Source organism: Stegostoma tigrinum, chromosome 34 (assembly GCF_030684315.1).
Source record: "Stegostoma tigrinum isolate sSteTig4 chromosome 34, sSteTig4.hap1, whole genome shotgun sequence".
NCBI lineage: Eukaryota > Metazoa > Chordata > Chondrichthyes > Orectolobiformes > Stegostomatidae > Stegostoma > Stegostoma tigrinum.
In genome coordinates, this window is record NC_081387.1 from 13,170,015 (window position 1) to 13,189,776 (window position 19,762).

At 41.6% G+C, this 19,762-nt stretch overlaps 1 protein-coding gene across 2 annotated transcripts in view; it reads left to right on the forward strand.

Annotated features, from left to right (window-relative positions):
• The window catches only part of abcf1 (ATP-binding cassette, sub-family F (GCN20), member 1), a 62,829-nt gene that overhangs the window by 28,856 nt on the left and 14,211 nt on the right, over window positions 1-19,762 (forward strand). For both annotated transcript variants that reach the window (XM_048520258.2, XM_048520259.2), the window contains 8 exons: window positions 5,247-5,360; window positions 8,282-8,404; window positions 9,755-9,855; window positions 12,598-12,683; window positions 13,531-13,670; window positions 14,495-14,643; window positions 15,127-15,210; window positions 16,273-16,397. In XM_048520258.2, the coding sequence (XP_048376215.1) occupies window positions 5,247-5,360; window positions 8,282-8,404; window positions 9,755-9,855; window positions 12,598-12,683; window positions 13,531-13,670; window positions 14,495-14,643; window positions 15,127-15,210; window positions 16,273-16,397 (922 nt within the window). The remainder of the gene's footprint in view (window positions 1-5,246; window positions 5,361-8,281; window positions 8,405-9,754; window positions 9,856-12,597; window positions 12,684-13,530; window positions 13,671-14,494; window positions 14,644-15,126; window positions 15,211-16,272; window positions 16,398-19,762) is intronic.

Below are 19,762 nucleotides of genomic sequence, written 5' to 3' on the forward strand. Positions count from 1 at the left end.
TTGGTTTGCTTGCCTTTTATTGTTTAAGTACAGGAGTTGGGATGTTATGTTGCAGCTGTACAGGACAGTGGTTAGGCCCTTTTCGGAATACTGTGTTCAGTCGAGTTTTGAGAAGATTTGTAGCTCAGGTTGAGTTTCTGGACGTGAGTTTGCTCGATGAGCTGGAAGGTTAGTTTTGAGACGTTTCGTCACCATTCTAGCTAACATCATCAGTGAGCACCGGTGAAGCGCTGGTGTTGTGTCCTGCTTTCTATTAATCTGTTTAGATTTCCTTGGGTTGGTGATGTCATTTCCTGCATTGGTGATGTCATTTCCTGTTCTTTTATCCTGGTGGCTAGCTTTCTGCCTGTTTGTCAATGTAGTGTTTGTCACAGTTCTTGCAAGGTATTTTGTAGAAGACGTTCGTTTTGCTTGTCTGTATAGGGTCTTTTAAGTTCATTAGCTGCTGTTTTAGTGTGTTGATGGGTTTGTGGGCTACCCTGATGCCAAGAGGTCAGAGTAGTCTGGCAGTCATTTCGGAAATGTCTTTGATGTAGGGGAGAGTGGTTATGGTTTCTGAGCCCGTTTTGTCTGTTTGTTGGGGTTTGTTGCTGAGAAATCGTCGGACTGTGTTCATTGGGTACCCGTGATGATGGGAACTGCAGATGCTGGAGAACCCAAGATAATAAAATGTGAGGCTGGATGTACACAGCAGGCCCAGCAGCATCTCAGGAGCACAAAAGCTGACATTTCGGGCCCATACCCTTCATCAGATCTAGACCCTTCATTGGGTACCCGTTCTTTTTGAATACGCTGTATAGGTGATTTTCTTCTGCTTTTCGTAGTTCCTCTGTGCTGCAGTGTGTGGTGGCTCATTGGAATAATGTTCTAATGCAGCTTCGTTTGTGGGTGTTGGGATGGTTGCTCCTGTAGTTCAATATCAAACCAGCGTCTACAGGAAAACAACACATACGGACCAAATATTGAACTACAGGAGCAACCATCCCAACACCCGCAAATGAAGCTGCGTTAGAACATTATTCCAACGAGCCACCACACACTCATCATGGTAGCCCACAAACCCACCAACACACTTAAAACGGCAGCTAATGAACTTAAAAGACCCTATACAGACAACAAGCAAAATGAACGTCATCTACACAATACCTTGCAAGAACTATAACAAACACTACATTGACAAACAGGCAGAAAGCTAGTCACCAGGATACAGGAACATCAACTAGCCACAAAAAGACATGATCCACTATCACTAGTATCCTCACATACAGATGAGGAAGGACACCACTTTGATTGGGACAACACATCCATCCTAGGACAAGCCAAACAGAGACACGCACGAGAATTCCTAGAAACATGGCATTCCAACCGGAACTCCATCAACAAACACATTGGCTCCAAATCAATCTACCACCCTCTGAGAAAAATAACAGGAAATGACATCACCAACCCAAGGAAACCTAAACAGATTAATAGAAAGCGGGACATAACACCAGTGCTTCACCGAAGGCTCACTGATGTTATCTAGAATGGTGACGAAATGTCTCAAAACTAACCTTCCAGCTCAGTGAGCAAACTCACATCCATTGTGTTCAATTCTGGTCTGTGTGCGATATGAAGAATGTAGAAAGGGTGCAGAAAAGATTTACAAGCATGTCACCACGGTTGGAGGGTTTGAGCAATAGCAGGAGGCTGAAAATGCAGGGGCTATTTTCCCTGGAGCATCAGAGGTTGAGTGGTGTCCTTCATAGAGGTTTGTAAAATCATGAGGGACATGGATAGGGTGAATAGACAAGGTCTTTTTCCTAGGGTGGGGGGAGTCCAAAACCAGAGGGCATTGGTTTTAAGGTGAGAGGGGAAAGATTTTAAAAGGAACCTGAGGAGCACTATTATTGCAGAAAGTAGAATGAGCTGCCAGAGGATGTTGTAGAGTTTGGTACAGTTACAACATTTAAAAGGCATCTGGATGAGTACATGAATAGGAAGGGTTTAGAGGGATATGAGCTGTTTTTATGCTGTACAAGTCTGACTTTAAACTTGGCACCATTCAGAATAGGTACTCATCAGCTACCAAACCCTTCACTACTGATACAGAATAATAGCCTGCATCATACACATCACCATTCCAAGCCCCCCCTTATCTTCTAAATTCATGACTGCAATCATCTGGAGCACACCTTTAACTGGGGTAGCATGCTGGAAATTAACCTAGCTATTCCTGGTGTCATTACAAAAGTTTAAAAATTTCTAATTATTTAAAATTCCCCATTTTAACCTGTCTTTTAAACCCATGTTGACAAGACATACAGACCAGGTTTTAACTGCGATAAATATTTATTCATTGATTCTAGTTACAGATAAACAACTGTGAATCACCAATGTCTTTAGAACATTATCAAAACATCAACCTCCCTCAGAAAACTCTACCTTAGAGTATACCCAAAAAAATGGGTGGTATGGTTGGAGGGAAAGACTGGAAAGGCACTTCGAGCCCCTGTCACTGGTTCACTGAGATGATCATTTTAACTTAGTTTTCTGCTCCTTGATCTTGCTACTCCAGCTACTTTCACTTGCTTGCAACAGGCACTGAAATACTGTTTCACACTTGTAAAGCCACTGCTCACAGCAACTGATGAAAGGAGATAAATTTGTTTTTTTTTCAGGCTTGAGAGTATTTGTATTGCGGAGAGAATGACAGCTCCTTCCTTTCCAGAGGTCTGATGTCTCTGATCAAAGCATTAACATCTACAAAGATAAGAGTGCTTGCATCAGCCTCACCCTCAACCTCAACAACTTCTCTTTTAGCTCCTCTCAGTACCAGCATGGGCCCTAATTATGCCTGTCTCTTCATGGAGTATGTGGAACGTTCCTTGTTCCAGTCCTATTCAGGCCCCCACCCACAACTTTTTTTCTCTGGTACATTGATGATATTATTGTGCTGCTTTCCTCTCTTGTCTGGAATTGACAAACTTCATCAAATTCTCCTCCAGTTTCCACCCTGCCCTCACTTTCACCTGGTTTATCTCTGACTAATCCCTTCCCTTTCTCAACATTTCTGTTTCCATTTCTGGGAATAGACTGGCCACTCACATCCACTACAAACCCACTGCTACCTGGACTATGCATCCTCACACCCCACTTCCTGTAAAGACTCCATCGCATTCTCTTAGTTCCTTCGTCTCCATCGTATCTGTTCAGATGAGGCCACCTTTGGCAAGGGATCCTCCGAAATGTCCACCTTCTTCCTCAGCCGAGGATTCCCCAGCTCTGGTGTTGACAGGGCCCTCAACCAGGTCTGACCCATCTCCCACACTTGCGCCTTCACCCCTTCTCTTCCCTCGTGCAACAGCGATAGGGTTCCCCTAGCCCTTAACGATCATTTCACCAGCATACACGCCTAGTAGATCATCAGACACCATTTCCACCACCAGACACATTTTCCTCCCCTCCCCCTGTCTGCCTTCCGCAGGGACCCCTGGTCTACACTTCCTTCACCCCCAACATGCACGTGCGCGCACACACGCACATGCAGACACACCCACGGCCCCATGGCACCTTCCCCCGTAACCAGTGAAGGTGCAATGTATCCAAGGGCCCAAACATACCTTCCAAGTGAAGCAACACTTCACCTCCACTTCTGTGAATCTGGTCTATTGCATTCGCTGCTCGCAATGTGGTCTCCTATACATTGGGGAAACGAAGCGTAGACGAAGTCACCACTTTGCAGAACATCTATGTTCTGCTCGCAAAAAAAAACCCTGAACTTACCTATTGCCTGCTACTACAACACACCACCCTGATCCCTGGCCAACATCTCTGTCTCTAGTTTGCTGCAGTGTTCCAGCAAAGCCCAATGCAAGCTGGAAGAACAATACCTCATTTTCCGCTTCAGGACCCTACAGCCCTATAGACTCAGTATTGAGTTCAATAATTTTAGACAGTTGGACAGAAAGAAGTTGATAACTATCAGGCTGGGAAGGTGAATAGTTGTTAATGGGGACTGATGGTAATTAACGATAGGTAGCATGTAATGGCAGGCTATGTGATAACAACTATTCACCTTCCCAGCCTGATAGTTATCAACTTCATTTTCTCAGCCACCATCAGTTCTGAGGAAGGGTCACCGGGACCAAAATGTGAATTGCTTTTTCCTTCACAGATGCTATCAGACCTGCTGAGCTTTTCCTACAACTTCTTCCATTTACAGCAGCCGCATTTCCTGTGGTTGTTATTCTCATCTACAAGTTGTTCAGCTACCTGGGAACCAATCACAGACTTGTTGGCAGCAGAAGGCCTTCTTCATCAATAACAAATCACTATTCCCCAGACTAATCAGCTGCTTATTGCTGGTCAGATCACATCCCTTGGCTGTAACTAGACTTCCCTGATTGCTTGAATAAACAACAGTGTAAACAGCACTCAGAATTAGTCAAGTAACTTGCTTTTACTACTAATGTTTTCCACAGTCCTTGGTCTTTCCACCTCAGATCATGATCAGAAATACAGAAAAATAAGGAGGTTTGGTCTTTACATGCAGCAGATGAGCTCCATCACTTGCAATTTCCCTTTCAAAAGGTACACCATCTGAGCTTGGGGTTCCATCACTGTTCAGTCAAATGCGTGGAACTCTCTTCCTAGCACCTACCGATTTCTGCATGTACCTATATCTGTTGGACTGCAGCAGTTGATATGTTATCGTCTTCCCAAGGGCAATTAGAGATGGGCAACATTGGCTAGGCTTGTCCATAACATTTACATTTAATGAGGTATTTTTGAAAAATGGGAGGTTTTTCCCATTTTGCACAGAAGGGTCAGAGCCAGGGTGGTTGTAGCTGGGCAAGCAGTGTGAAATTTACCAGTGCTTTCTGCATTTGGTTATATAGTTGTAGTTAGTTGAGACCCAGAAAGTACTCAACATATTTGGGAATGTGTGGTCCTTAGTTCTGCCAAAGCTGATTTAATGAAGTTGAATATGGTGTGTTCTTTAAGGATGCTTCAGAATCAAACACACACAAACAAAGAATTTCTCAGCAGCTTGTTGAGAGATTTTAAATATAGTTTTAGTTTTCTTATTGACAAATCACGTTGACTTAAAAAAAGCTTTCTCTTAGCTTGTGCCAGAGTTTCCTTTTGGACTAAGCTCAGAACAAAGGAAAAATTACCTTCTATTCCTTGTACCACACAAAATGGTTATAAACACAACTCAAACCCACAAACATGCTGACGTTTTTCACTCCCTGGCAATGCAGATTGAAGCAAGTGAAGATGAAATGGAAATGGATGAAAAGGCTGCGGAGGAGAAGACACCTGATGACAAGTATGCTAATATGAGCAAAAAAGAGAAGAAGAAACTGAAGAAACAGGTAAGAATTATGTTTCTATTTACATTTGAGCATTTGCGTTTTGTAGTTCTCAGCAAAATCTGAAACTAAGCTGTGCTGCATTTCACTGGAGTGAAGAGGAGGGATTATTTTGCTCATTTGGTATTTTTCGTTGTCCATAGGTGGGTGCTTTAATAAATTGCTGTGCTCCTAACATCTGCAAAGTTGAATTCTATGGTATCCAACAATTGTGATCAGAAAGCGAAACAAAAGGCTTTAACCAAAATGACTGCAGCGTTTTACTTTGGGAGCCAAAACTGGAAGGAGGATTATTACCTGAAAGATGACAAATTAGGAAAGTGGGGATATAATGAGATTTGGGTTCTTATGCACCACACTCTGAAAGTAAGCATGCAGGTGCAGCAGGTAGTGAAGAAGGCACATGGTCAATTGGCCTTCAAAGTTTTGAAGAGATTGAATACAGAAGCAGCGATTACTAGCTGCAATTCTGAGACTTGCCTTGTGAGACCATATCTGGAGTGTTGTGTGTAGTTTTGGCCTCCTTGCGTGAGGAAGGACGTTCTTGCTACGGAGGGATTTGCCAAAGGTTTGAGTTCCTGGGATGGCAGGAGGGAAGAGAGACTGGATCAGTTAGGACTATACTGCCTGGAATAATGAAGGTGGGGTGGGTGGGGGTGGGGTGTGGGGTGGGGGAGGAGGAGGAGGAGGAGGAGGAGGAGCCTCAAAGAACCCTATAAATTCAATAGCGCTAGTCAGGCTAAGCACAGAAAGCATGTTCTCAATGACTGGGGAGTCCAGAACTCGCGTTTACAATCTAAGAATTTGGGTGGGCCATTTAGTATTGCGATAATTGAAGGTTGTTTCACCCAGAAGAGTCATGAACTTATGGAATTCTCTGTCACAGGAAGTAGTTGAGGCCAGAATGTTGAATATTTTCAAGATAAAGTTAAATGTAGTTAGGGCTAAAGGGATCAAAGGATAACACATTAAAAATGGGAACAGCGTACTGCATAGCATGATCAGCCAAGATCATACTGAATGGTGGGACAGGCTTAAAAGGCTGAATAGCCTACTCCTGTTCCTATTTTCTATGTTTGTGAAGTACTTAGCTTAGGAGCTAATGTGCCTCTTCACTTTTTTTGTGTGCTCCAAGAAGAACTGGTGGCACATCCATAAATGTGTTACTGCAATTCCTGGCGTTGAATTATAGCCAAAGGAAGGTACCCTGTCGAGCACTCAAGTTGTTCCCTTACATATGCGCAGCTGCGCAAAGAAAATTTAAAGGCACCATGGTTATTCATCCATTCAACAGCGTCACGTGAAGTGGAGTGAATGTTTGTGATGGTATCAGGTGTGGATCTTGTGGGGCAGAAGTTCAGTATGTGGACGGTGGTCCAATTTACACAACACAGTCACAATCTGACTTGTGGAACATGACCACAGCTTCCCTGGCTTGTCACCAAGTGATTCTAGCTTGCTTAGATTTTCAGTGGAAGGTTGATGCCTGGGTCTTTGGTCATTTCAGTCACCTGGCAGGTGGCACTGTGATCAATTACAATGGCAGTGAATTGTGTTCCAGTTTGGGCCGGGGTGGAGGATTTCAGGATTTCTGTGAGGTTATTGTGTCTTATTTTATTTATTCATGTTCTTTTAATGGGTGTGCTTTGTAAACACTGTCTGGTGGTGTACTTCGGGTGGACGTTTTTCCTGTGGCCTCAAGATGTTCAATGTCTGCCATTCGAACTGTGTTGGTCACTGTTCCTGAAATTGCTGTTTGACATCAGAGAGGTATAAATGTACCATGCTGTGTGGTGTTTTCTGAGACAGATTGAGAAGTTGGGTAAATGAAGCTATGCACAGTGTGGTCATTCTACTATGCTCAGGTGATGCCTGCTTGTTTTTGGTTGAGATCCACTTTGATCATGATCTTGGCAGCGATGTTATTGGTGTTAGCTGTTATGCCAATGTACATTCGAAACTGGTGCCAGTGTTTATTTTTTGCATCGGGTCGTGCACAAGTAGTTGACCACAGATCAGAAATTGTTTTTCTTGCCCTTGCAGTTTTTCAGCAAGATGGCTGAAACAACAGTCTTGCAACATTTGGTCAAATTCTCCATTTTTGTTTGAACTAGGCTTCCAGGGCACAGAGGCCATTAGTGAGTATCCTGAAGTTATTTAAACTGGAGAGCCAGGGTTAATGCAATAATTTATGCAAAAAACTGAGGAAGGAGGTCACTGATGTAAATGTTGAAGACAGCCTGTGCTGATCCCTGTGAGACTAACTGTTGCAGGGCTGCCCAAAGTGGGGATTGGCCATGGCTAATTTATCTGTTAATTCTTACGGCATAAATACAAAACCGGGTTGGGAATTCAATTTTGATGCCAATGTGGAAACCTATAATTGTGAATGTTTGGCACATCTGTGTGGACAATTTGCGGAAACCTATTTAGAACCTCCTTCTCTCTTAGCCAGGTCTCTCTTCTAGGGTTGTTGACTTGTGCTTATCGACAGCTTGACTTCTTCACTCAACAAACAGTGGTCAACATATTTCTATTTACCAAAAACAGAAATTGCTGGAAAAGCTCAGCATGTCTGGCAGCATCTGTGAAGAAAAGATAAGGTTCTGAGGAAGGGTCACTGGACGGAAATGTTAACTCTGATTTTTTTGTTTCTTCACGGATGCTGTCAGACCTCCTGAGCTTTTCCAGTGACTTCTGTTTTTTGCGCCTGATTTACAGCGTCTGCAGTTGTCTTGATATTTATATTTCTATTTAAAATTGGCAATTACACAGATCTGTTTGGACCAGAGAAAAACCATAAAAGTGAATACGTTTTAAGATATTATAGTAGTTTCATATCCTTTTTTAAAATTGGGTCACATCAATGCATTGGAAAATATAGGTGTAAAGTCTCATTTGTCCTAATATCTTTTTCTGTCAAGATTGAATTTCAACGTCAAGTAGATGTACTGAAATCTTCAAATGATGCTGAGGGTGATTTCTCTGTGTCACAAGCTGAAAAATCATCAAGACAAGCCATGTTGGAGAACGCATCAGATATCAAGGTACTATTGTGATGTCCTGGCAATTAGTTCATGTTGAAATATCAGTGCTAACAGCTGACTGAGTTGAGCCACTTGGATTTAAGATATTGAATTTACCCCGTGCTGTAACACCAGTTGCTACTGGATTGTGTACTAGGCTTCCTGCCTCAATGAAGGTATGCTTGACAGAAAAAATTGACCTGACAATCTTTCCACGTCAGTATTTCTTGAAATATTTGACACAGCTTCTACACTGAAGTGCAATGATTTTGAATAATTTGAATTTACAGTGTCACAGTTCCACAATTTGAGTACTGCAGTAAAATGTTGTGCCAGATTGTGCACTCATTCCGTCTGAACTTCAGACCTCTGTGCATCCTATTCAGCGATGTTACTTGAAAATCACACTGGGAAGATCTCTGCAGGTGTAGACAACGCAGCCGGAAAAATTTCAAGAGTAATTACTTCTTTTAACATCGGTTTTGTGAATAGTTTTGTTCTGAAGATTGAGCGCAGATCATCTTTTAGAATTGTGACATTAGTTGCCTACCGATTGTAAAATATAAAACTTAATTCCGACTACCCGTCAATAAGTGCTTTTAGGATCATGTGTGGTTTTAAGTTTTTTTTGTTGAGTTGCCTCAATGTAAATCTTTAGTTTGAGTTTGCGGAGATGTTACAGAAATAAAATGTTCAGATTTATTTTTAATGTTCCTCGTATAAGTAATTACTTCTGTCCCAATTTCCTGTGGTGCCACAAGTCCAGTTGGTAAGATACGAATCACGAGATGAAAGCTGACCATTGAAGCACTTTTCCCACAGCTTATGGCCTAATTGCATTTTGACTTGTTTGGAAATACTGAGTAACAGTTTTGTGTAGTTTGTTCTGGCAGCTATCTCACGTGAATTAAAGAATGTGTGTCATTTCAGTTGGTACAGCAATTGAGATGTAATATTTGGCTGTAGTCCCACTCAAATCAGGCTGATGGGGTTTGGAGGAGAGAGACTGACTTGCTGCTTGTGACTACAATCCAGTAATTCCTGTTCAACAAAGGCAAAATTGGACTGTGCTGCAATTATCCCCCATTGTTGAATTTTTTGCCAATACCTACATAAAAGATGACAGATTCTGTAAAGATCCTGTAGAACTCGGCACCTGTTAGTATATTTCATGAGCTGAGCGGAGAAGGGTTGAGGAAGACAGAAATTTCCAGCCAACAAATGTCTGTACAACTGGAACTTAAAGAAGGGTGTTGGACGAATATAAAGCTTACAGTGAGATGTTACTGTTTTTTTTCCTTGAAGTTTTCTTCTGGAAACTACTTTTTTAAATGGACCTTTCATTTCTTCCTTTTATCTTTCATTTTTCAGCTGGAGAGATTCAGCATCTCGGCTCACGGGAAAGAGCTGTTCATCAATGCTGACCTGTTCATTGTGGCTGGTAGGAGATATGGTTTAGTTGGACCCAATGGGTGAGTTGGAAAACAAGACACTTTTCAGTTGTCTTCTATTTTTAGAAATCTTGGTCTTTTATCGACTTTCTCAGTTTGATAGTAAAGCTTCACCAAACAATTTTTACTGTTGGGTTTCATGTATTATGTATTAAATCTCTTATTGTGTTATGCAATGCTCATCTATCCACAATATCTGCGTCTTACACTGATGTTTAGCTTTGTACAGATGGGCGAGACACAGGCATTTATCTTTGATTATGTATTCAGGCCAAGTCATTGTGTTTTTAAAGCAGAAGTTCTAGCAGGCTCTTGATTGGTAAGAGGATCAAGCGTTATGGGGAGAAGGCAGGAGAATGATTTGGAAATGAACATAGGAGGAATGGTTAGTAAGTTCGTAGATGACACCAAAATTGGAGATGGAGTGCACAATGCAGAAGGTTACCTCAAAGTACAATGGGATGTTGATCAGATGAGCCAATGGGCTGAGGGGCGCAGCTGGAGTTTAATTTACATAAATGTGATGTGCTGCATTTTGGAAAGGGAAATCAGGACAGGACTTATACGCTTAATAGTAAGGTCCTGGGGAGTGTTGTTGAACAAAGATGTTGGAGTGCAGGTTCATAGTTCCTTGAAAGAGGAGTTGCAGGTAGATAGGTTAGTGAAGGAGGTGTTTGGTATCCTTGCCTTTATTGGTCAGTACTATGAAAATAGGAGTTGGAAGGTCATGTTCCAGCCATACTGGACATTACTAAGGCCACTTTTCGAATACTGTGTGGAGTTCTGGTCTCCTTACTAAAGGAAGGATGTTGTTAAACTTGAAAGGGTTCAGAGAAGGAGTACAAGGATGTTGCCAGGTTTGAAGCATTTGAGCTAGAGGGACAGGCTGAATAGATGGGGGCTATTTTCCCTGAAGCTTTGGAGCTAAGGGGCAACCTTATAGCCATTTATAAAATCACAAGGGGCGTGAATAGGGTGAAAAGCCAAGGTCTTTTTCCCCAGGGTAGAAGAGTCCAAAACTAGAGGGCATGGGATTAACGGGACAGATTTAAAACGGGCAACTTTTTCACATGGGCAGTGGTGCATATATGGAATAAGCTGCCAGTGGAAGTGGTGGAGGCTGATACAATTACAATATTTAAAAGGCATCTGAAAGGCAATATGAATAGGAAGGGTTTAGAGGGATGTGGGCCAAATGCCAGCAGATGGGACTAGATCTATTTAGGATATTTGGTCAGCATGGATGAGTTGACCGAAGGGTCTTTTCCGTATATGTCTCTGACTGTAATGGGATATCAGCCATGATTGAATGACTGAGCAGGCTCAATGGGCCAAAATGGCCTAATTCTGCTCATATATCTTGTAGGTTTATGGTCTGTAAAAATGTGTTTATTTTTCTCAACAACATTTGTAGCCCTGAATCTTTCTGATGACACAAAGCTATCTGTTGTCATTGCAGACTTTATTTTGCTTTTTTATTGTACTCCATTATCTCCTTCACTCACTTGAGTGCCAAGTCTTCATTTTTACAAGCGTTGGTGCCTCTCAGATTTCTTGCCCAAGTGAATATTATATATGTAAGCTGAGAGTGTAGTCATGTGGAATATTCTGTTGTGTGAATTTCGACTACACCTGAAATTACAATTATCAGTTGTTCAGAGTGATTAGCTCCTTTAATTTGAAAGTGGCAGTGAAGTTGAATCTATCTTTTTCATCCCTCTCTTTAGCTTGTTTTCACCTGTTGAGACGAAAGCCGCCAATGCTGTGCATATTGCTCTCAATTTGGCAGAGACTTTCCTCACAGTAGAATTTTAGGTTAAATCTTTACAGTATGTTATGTGTGGAATAACAAGTTTGCGTTATGTTGAGTAGAGGCCATCAGTTTTGTCTGTGTCCAGCAGTTAGGGAAGATGGATCTTTGTGCTGTATGATACGTGGGAGCGGAAGGCCATTCATGTTTCTGATGGTCAGAGATGTTTGGATTTGAACATATCAATAAGGTTGACACTCTGGTCAATACTCATGGACCACTGTTGTCAGAAGTGGTGCCTTTTGGTGAAAGGTGCACCAGACTGTTGCCTCAGATGGATGTAAAAAAAAATAGTGGCAATACTTGAAAAGGGGAGGTTTAATTTCTGATTCTGTGCCTTAAAAATTCAGTGTATGTGAGTGCCTTCTGCGAGTACCAGAAGTTTCGCTGTTGTGGACTACATTCCAAAATACCAAACTGTTATTAACTAAACACTTGAAAGTTGGATGGAATGTTGTCTCCAAATCTACGTCTTGGGGAGGCAAGTGACAAACATAAAATGCAATCATTTCAGTTCTGTGACAAGGACATGCATTTCAGATTTTGAGGACCCATCTTAGTGGGCTAATTGGCACGTTATGGACTATCAATATAACTTTGCCTTCGCCCATCAGTGTGGCCACGGGGAGGTGATGAGCTAAGAGTAAAGAAATGTCTTTTTCTAGCATAGTAGGTCTTAATTAGTTCTTTTGTTGATGGTTGGAGGTAGACAGCTCGATTTCAAAGTCCTTTGTGTCAACCTTTTTGCCTATTTATTGCAGGGGTTTAGGAGATTCTGTAGAAATATGTTCATGTCAGCCTAGGCTGGTTTGTGTCCAGGAAGGTTGTCTATTTATAAAATGAGGGGAAATTAAGCACAAAAATGCAGAAAATACAGTATTTTTGTGATTTCTCTTGCCTTCTGGCCATGGCAAAAGGAACACAGCACTAACATTGTGCCTTCTCTTTATCAGCAAGGGTAAGACAACGTTGCTAAAGCACATCCAAAATCGAGTGCTCAATATACCTCCTAATATTGATGTGCTGCTCTGTGAACAAGGTAAGCCAAGTTTGACAAGGGTCAGTTCATTTCACTGTATGTATGACAACTGAGAGAAATTGGACTTGGTCTTGCTCTTGATTACCATCAGATTGTCACTAGACCAGTAATCCACAGGCCTAGACTAATGCCTGAGGCATATGCGTTCTTATACCACCACAGTAACTGGTGGAATTTTAATTTGGTTAATAAATCTGGAATTGAAAGTCAGGCTTAGTTTCATGGTCACCATTACAATCATTGTCATTAAAAAAGTGATTTGGCTGACCTAATATCCTCTTAGAGAAGGAAATTTACAGCGTGGCCTGGCCTATATGTGATTCCAGATCCACAGCAGTGTGATCGAATCTTAACTGTTCTCTGAAGTGGCTAAGCAAGCCACTTAATCATGCCAAACCACTTTAGAAAAGTTAACTGACTGCAGCAATTCAAGAAGATCACTCATTACCACCTTCAAGTGGATGGTAACAAGTGACACCCATATACCAGTAAAGAATAGGAAGAAAACCTCTTCCCAAACAGCTTGGGTTCCACGGTAACTTGTTCCCATTCACCTCTGGATTAACGACCCTTGACGTTTCAGTATATTCCAACAAGCATTTCTACCAGGGCCTTTTTACATTGAGATAATTTAAAATGTAGTGTCTTCTACTTCAAATGTCTGACTCATACATCGAGTTAGAAAGAATATGCACTGTTTAAACAGAAGCTTAGTAAAAGCCACATTCCTCACTAATGGGGGAAATAGGTTTGACAAACAATGCGAAGGAGAGAGGTACAGAAATACATGTTGTATTCATGAAAGTGATCATTGAGCTGGTTTATTTTTTGTTTGCTTTATCCTCAGAGGTAAGGGCCGATGACACAGCAGCAGTTGACGCAGTTCTGAAAGCCGACATGAAGCGGCTAAAACTGTTGGAAGAAGAACGGCAGCTCCAGGCTCTCTTAGAGAAAGGAGATGATCAAGCTGGTGAAAGACTGCAAAAGGTGAACATTTAGGCTACAGTTATCTTTTCTAAACTCTTCATCCTAGTCTGACTGATTTGACTGATTATGATTTGAGCTGCCATGACTTGCACAGAAACTAGCAGACAATAATTCTCCAAGCTGCCTTAAACAGCATGTTCCAAACTGGTGATCTCTACCACCTAACAGGGCAAGAGCAGCAAATATGTGGGAACCAATTGTCCTCCTGAATCATACACCATCCTGATTTGGAATGATATTGCTGTTCTTTCACCACCACTGAGTCAAAATTCTGGAACTCCCTTCCTTACAATGGGTTTTCCCAACACTACAAGGATTGCAGTAGTTTAAAACAACAGCTCACCACCAATTCTCTGGGAAAATGTTGGCCAAGTCAGTGATATCCAAATGACATGATAAATTAATAACTTTTAGATTTTGTCATACACATTTGAGAGTCAGTTATGAGATTGTGTTTAAAACCTCCCTCTATGACCTGTACATAAATTGCAGACTTGTGCAGTACTGCAGGACAGCTGCATTTTGTTGTTAGAGATGCTATACTTAGAGTGAGACTTTTTTGAAGGTAGGTAATTGTACAAAATCATCTTAGGAGACTTGAGTACATATTAATAGTTTGTTTTGCCAATGTATTGGGAGAGGACCACCCAGGGAAAACTTTTTGTAAATAATTTTGAGGGTTAATGTCTGATAGGATCCTTTGCATCCGTTTTCTCCACTCAGCTTCTGTCTTCCTGCATTTCCCTATTTTGTAAGTAGTGAGCAGTCCTTTATGAAGCTGATATTGAGAGCTCTATAGTGATAACCTGGTATGCCTTTCGCAGGTATACGACGAATTGCGAGCTACAGGTGCTGCTGCAGCAGAAGCTAAAGCCCGTCGTATCCTGGCTGGTCTGGGCTTCACTCCTGAGATGCAAAATCGACCTACTAAGAAATTCTCTGGAGGATGGCGAATGAGAGTATCACTGGCTAGGTAAGCAAAGAACTGGTGAAGAAGGAGTGGTTGATGGTACTTGGTGCTATGATCAGGGAATAAAAGGTCCATGCTAAAAAAGATGAGAAGCTGCCCCTGTTCAGGCTTCATGAGGGAGCACATTTTCATTTTGGAGTGGTTGAGGGTTATCAATGAATGTCTGTCTCTGAATAAAAAGGAAATGCAGTTACCATTGTCTAAGTCAGGCCTGATGAAGGCGTAAAAAGAAGAATTGCTTCCAGTACATGTAAATGGAAGCAGTACAAAGATGAGGACAATAATCTTGGGAAGGTGAGAATGGGAGTAGCATATAGATAGGATTCCTTCCATAGATGATGGAGGGAATATGCTGACTTTGCTGAACCAAAAACTATCATTTTACTGCTTAATGACTTGAAGGAAGAAACAGCAGGAAGTCTCATGGTTTCAATCAATGATAACCTTTGTGATGTGTTCCTTGTTGTGGTTGCCTATGCATTACAGAGCCCTGTTCATGGAACCCACATTACTGATGTTGGACGAGCCCACGAACCATCTGGACCTTAATGCGGTCATTTGGCTTAACAAGTAAGTGTGATGTAGGTAGTGCAGGTTCAAAGATCTACTGTGCTATTCTGAAATTTCAAACTTTCAATTCACAAATCTGTTTAAACTCACTTCATCCATCCACAAACCTTGTATGGGAGAAAATCAACCGAATTGCTGTAGGTATAGCAGTAGGAGAATCTCGTCTTTAATGTTTTCAGACTCTGGCCAGAATTCCAGAGTTGAACCCAAGTCGCTGCAGGTGACACGAGTGTCATGGTCTTTGGTTTATGCCCATTTCGACTGAGGTTTCAATGTGGCTCCAGAGTTATCAGCCACTGCTACAGTAGTGGGTATGTGAGTTGACTCTACACCTGAAAACAATGGTTAAAGATTCCTTATTTGATTCAAAGGTGATCAACTTACATTTCCTTGGGTAACTGCAGCACCTCCAACACTCAAGGAGCTTGACACCAACCAGGACCAATGGTAGTGATCTTCTATCCTTTGAACCTCAGCCAAGCACCTACTGAAGGAATTGTGAAACATGACAATGAAGTCAAGCGCACGATTGGATCTGTTTCTTTCTGACAGGAATAGTGTTTAAGTTGTATGTCCATTTGAACTATTCAAAACTTTTTAACATTAAAAAGTGTTGGTGTGTAGATATTGTTTTTGTGTTTGCTTGCCTCGCAATTTACATGACAACTTTATTCTGATGGTCAACATCACTGAGACCTTTGATTTAATTCCAAGTAAACTGAAAGTTTTTCAGTGTGAAATAAAATTGGGCAAATCCAGTCATTTTTCATCAAACCAATTCTGACTGGACTACCAAATTAACATCATTATATGAATTCTCTGAAATTGGTTGATTATTGATAATAGACTATCTCAGCTTGTGGGACTTAATTTTTTCACTTACACTGCACACCCATGTCAAGAACATAGAACAGTGGTAGCATTGTGAGAGGGCAAGAGGAAGTTGGGTGAGGGCTTACATCATTTGACTTGGTAATTTACTGAGTCACTCCCACAGCTCATTGGAACTACTCTTCATTATGTCTCTTTGAACTGTACTTACTTGCTGTCTCTTATTCTCAGTTACCTTCAAACCTGGAAGAAAACTCTGCTAATTGTGTCCCATGACCAGGGCTTCCTGGATGATGTCTGTTCTGATATCATTCACCTGGATGCACAAAAGCTCTTTTACTACAGAGGGAACTACAGTAAGTGGAACTATAACAGGAATAATACTGTGTATTGGATTACATGTTTGGAAAACTGGTTAAAAATTCCTTATTTGATTCAAAGGTGATCAACTTGCATTTACTTGGGTAACTGCAGCACCTCCAACACTCGAAGCTTGACACCGACCAGGGCCAAGTGGTCTGCTATATTGCCACAAGTATTCACTCCTGTAGTACTAACACTAAGTAGCAGCAGCGTGTACTGTCTACAAGATGCACTACAGAAATTTACGAAAGCTCCTTAGACAGCATTGTCCAAACCCAGTCACTGCAGTTTAGAACAAAAAGGGCAGCAAACAGTTGGAAGCAACCACACCCTCAGGTCAGTCGTCATTGTTGAAACATAACAAGATTGTTTGGGACTTAGCTCACTCAGTGCAGAAAAGTCATTTTTCCTTAATGGACAGATTAGGACCAGAGGGCATATCCTCAGAATAAGAGGTTACCCTTTTAAAACAGGAATGAGAAGCCAGTTGTGGAATATCTTACTACAGATGGATGTAGAGGCTGACATGGACTTAGTGATTAATTAGTATGGGAACCAAGGGTTATGGAAATGTAAGGAAAGCAGACTTTAGGATATCAGATCAGCCATGAGCTCATTGGTGAAGAAGACTTGATGGGTAGAATAGCCTACATCTGATCCTTCTATGAGTATCGTGACTTGAAAATAAACGACTGTTCCTTCAGTGTCAGTGGTTCAAAATCCTGGAACTCCCTCCCCAGCAGCATTGTGGGTGTTTCTATCGCAAGTGGATTGCAGTGGTCAAAAAGGCAGTTCGCCGCCACCTTTTCAATGGAATTTAGGGATTGACAATTAATTCTGGCCCAACATCCCAGGGAATTAAAAAGGATGTAAAGTAGTTTTACAGGGATCAATTTTAAAAATACACACCATTGATTCATTGACTGAAATATGAACCTTGCACTACAATGTAAATTAGAAGGGAGGAACTTGCACACGAGGGAAATGTAAAGGACCTTGAGCCAATACAAAAATGGGGCAAAATTGCAAATGTGAAAACAAATGGAAAGCACTGGGAGTGCTAAAGAAAAGCAGATAGTCCTAGAAAGACTTTAAATCCATCAACAAATATTCAGTGTTTCTCTCTCTAGCTGGTGCTTCTCGTATTTTCTGTTTTCCCACTTGATTTTTCCAACAAGAAGCTGAGTCATCTTCCCCTTGGAATTACTGACTAAGGAACGGCATTGATACAATGTAAACAGCTTAATATAGAGCAGAGGTAGGGCCCAAGAAGCCTTGATTATTGCTTGATGGCCATTTGGTAAAGAACACGTGGATTGACGTTTGATGAGAAACTCAACTTTAATCCCACCAAACTGTCTGTTTGCATTGGCTAATAAGTACAAAAGGAATGAGTAAACAATAGCTACTGGCCCTTCTAGCCTCTCTGATAGTTATGAAGCCTTCTGAATGCATTTACTCCTCATCGGAACTACAGAGATTAAAAATTAATAAATTGAACAGAGAGGGACACCCCCACCCCAGCAATTCAGAATTGCACCCAAACAAAAACAAAGTGCTGGAGAAACTCAGATCTGACAGCATCTGTAGAAAGAAACAAAATCATTGTTTTGAGTTCAATTTGAGTCTTCTGTGGAATTGGAGAGGTGGGAAAGTGATGGATTTTTTTTACTGTTGATAGGAGTGAAGTAGAACAGAAAGAGATGATGAGAGGGCAAGGGAGACTAGAGATCAGAGGTGTCAAAGAACAAAGGACAAAATCAATGGCATTGATCGTAGAGAAGAACTAAAGCATAGATCCACAACTGATGTAAATAAGGAGGCAAAAGCATGAGAACAAGGTGCTAGATGGGAAGGGGAGAAAAATCTCAAAATGGAAGACTGAAATTGTTCCACTGTAAGCCCTGAAGACTCTGAAGTGCCTAATTGTAAAAATAATGTACTGTTCCTCCTGATTGTGCCAGCCTTCACTGGATCGCTGAAGCAGGTCTAGGCCAAATGAGAGCAGAAAGCAGAATAGTGTATTGAAATACAAAGCAACCAGAAGACAGGGGTCATGGAGCAGACTGTGCAGTGGCGTTCTACAAAGCAGTCATCTGGTCTGCACCTGGCATGTCAACGTAAAGGGCCATCCTGTATGTGTGCATATATATGTAGAAACTTGGTTGTTTTAACAGTACCCTTCAATGTCTTGTCTTTATGTAGCTGCGAATCTTCATCTTTGTATCATGGTAAATAATAATAAAGGCAATACCAGGCAGAAGCCGATGAGGAGATTGGTGGGAGATGGGAGAGAACACTTTGTGGAAATATAGATGCATGTTTTTATATAGGAGCTGCCTAAAGCTGAATTATTCCATAAAAGGGAAAGGGATGGAGGGTCCTAGTGCAAGTTTCTCAAGATTACCATGCATGTTCAGTTGGTAGTTTGGAAGGCTAATGCAGTGATAACATTCATTTTCAAGAGGGCTAGAATACAAGAGCAGAGACGTACTGCTGACGTTGAACGAGGCTTTGATCAGATTGTATTTGGAATATTGTGAGCAGTTTTAGGGCCCCATTTCTAAGGAAGGATGTGCTGGTTTTGGAGGGGTCCATAGAGGGTTTACAAGACCATAAGACATAGGAGTGGAAGTAAGGCCATTCGGCCCATCAAGTCCACTCCGCCATTTAAATCATGGCTGATGGGCATTTCAACACCACTTCCCTGCACACTCTCCATAGCCCTTGATTCCTTTTGTGATCAAGAATTTGTCGATCTCTGCCTTGGAGGCATCCGACGTCCCGGCCTCCACTGCACTCTGCGGCAATGAATTCCACAAGCCCACCATCGTCTCATTTCAGTTTTAAATTTACCCCCTCTAATTTTAAGGCTGTGCCCACGGGTCCTAGTCTCCCTGCCTAACGGAAACAACTTCCTAGCGTCCACCCCTTCTAAACCATATATTATCTTGTAAGTTTCTATTAGATCTCCCCTCAACCTTCTAAACTCTAATGAGTACAATCCCAAGATCCTTAGCTGTTCATCATACACTAAACCTACCATTCCAGGAATCATCTGTGTGAATCTCCGCTGGACACGCTCCAGGGCTAGTATGTCCTTCCTGAAGTGTGGGGCCCAAAATTGGACACAGTATTCTAAATGGGGCCTAACTAGAGCCTTACAGCCTCAGAAGCGCACCGCTGTTTTTATATTCCAACCCTCTTGAGATAAACAACAACATTACATTCGCTTTCTTAATTACGGACTCTATCTACAAGTTAACCTTTAGAGAATCCTGGACCAACTCTCCCAGATTCCTTTGCACTTCCGATTTGTGAATTTTCTCACCGTTTAGAAAATAGTCCATGCCTGTAC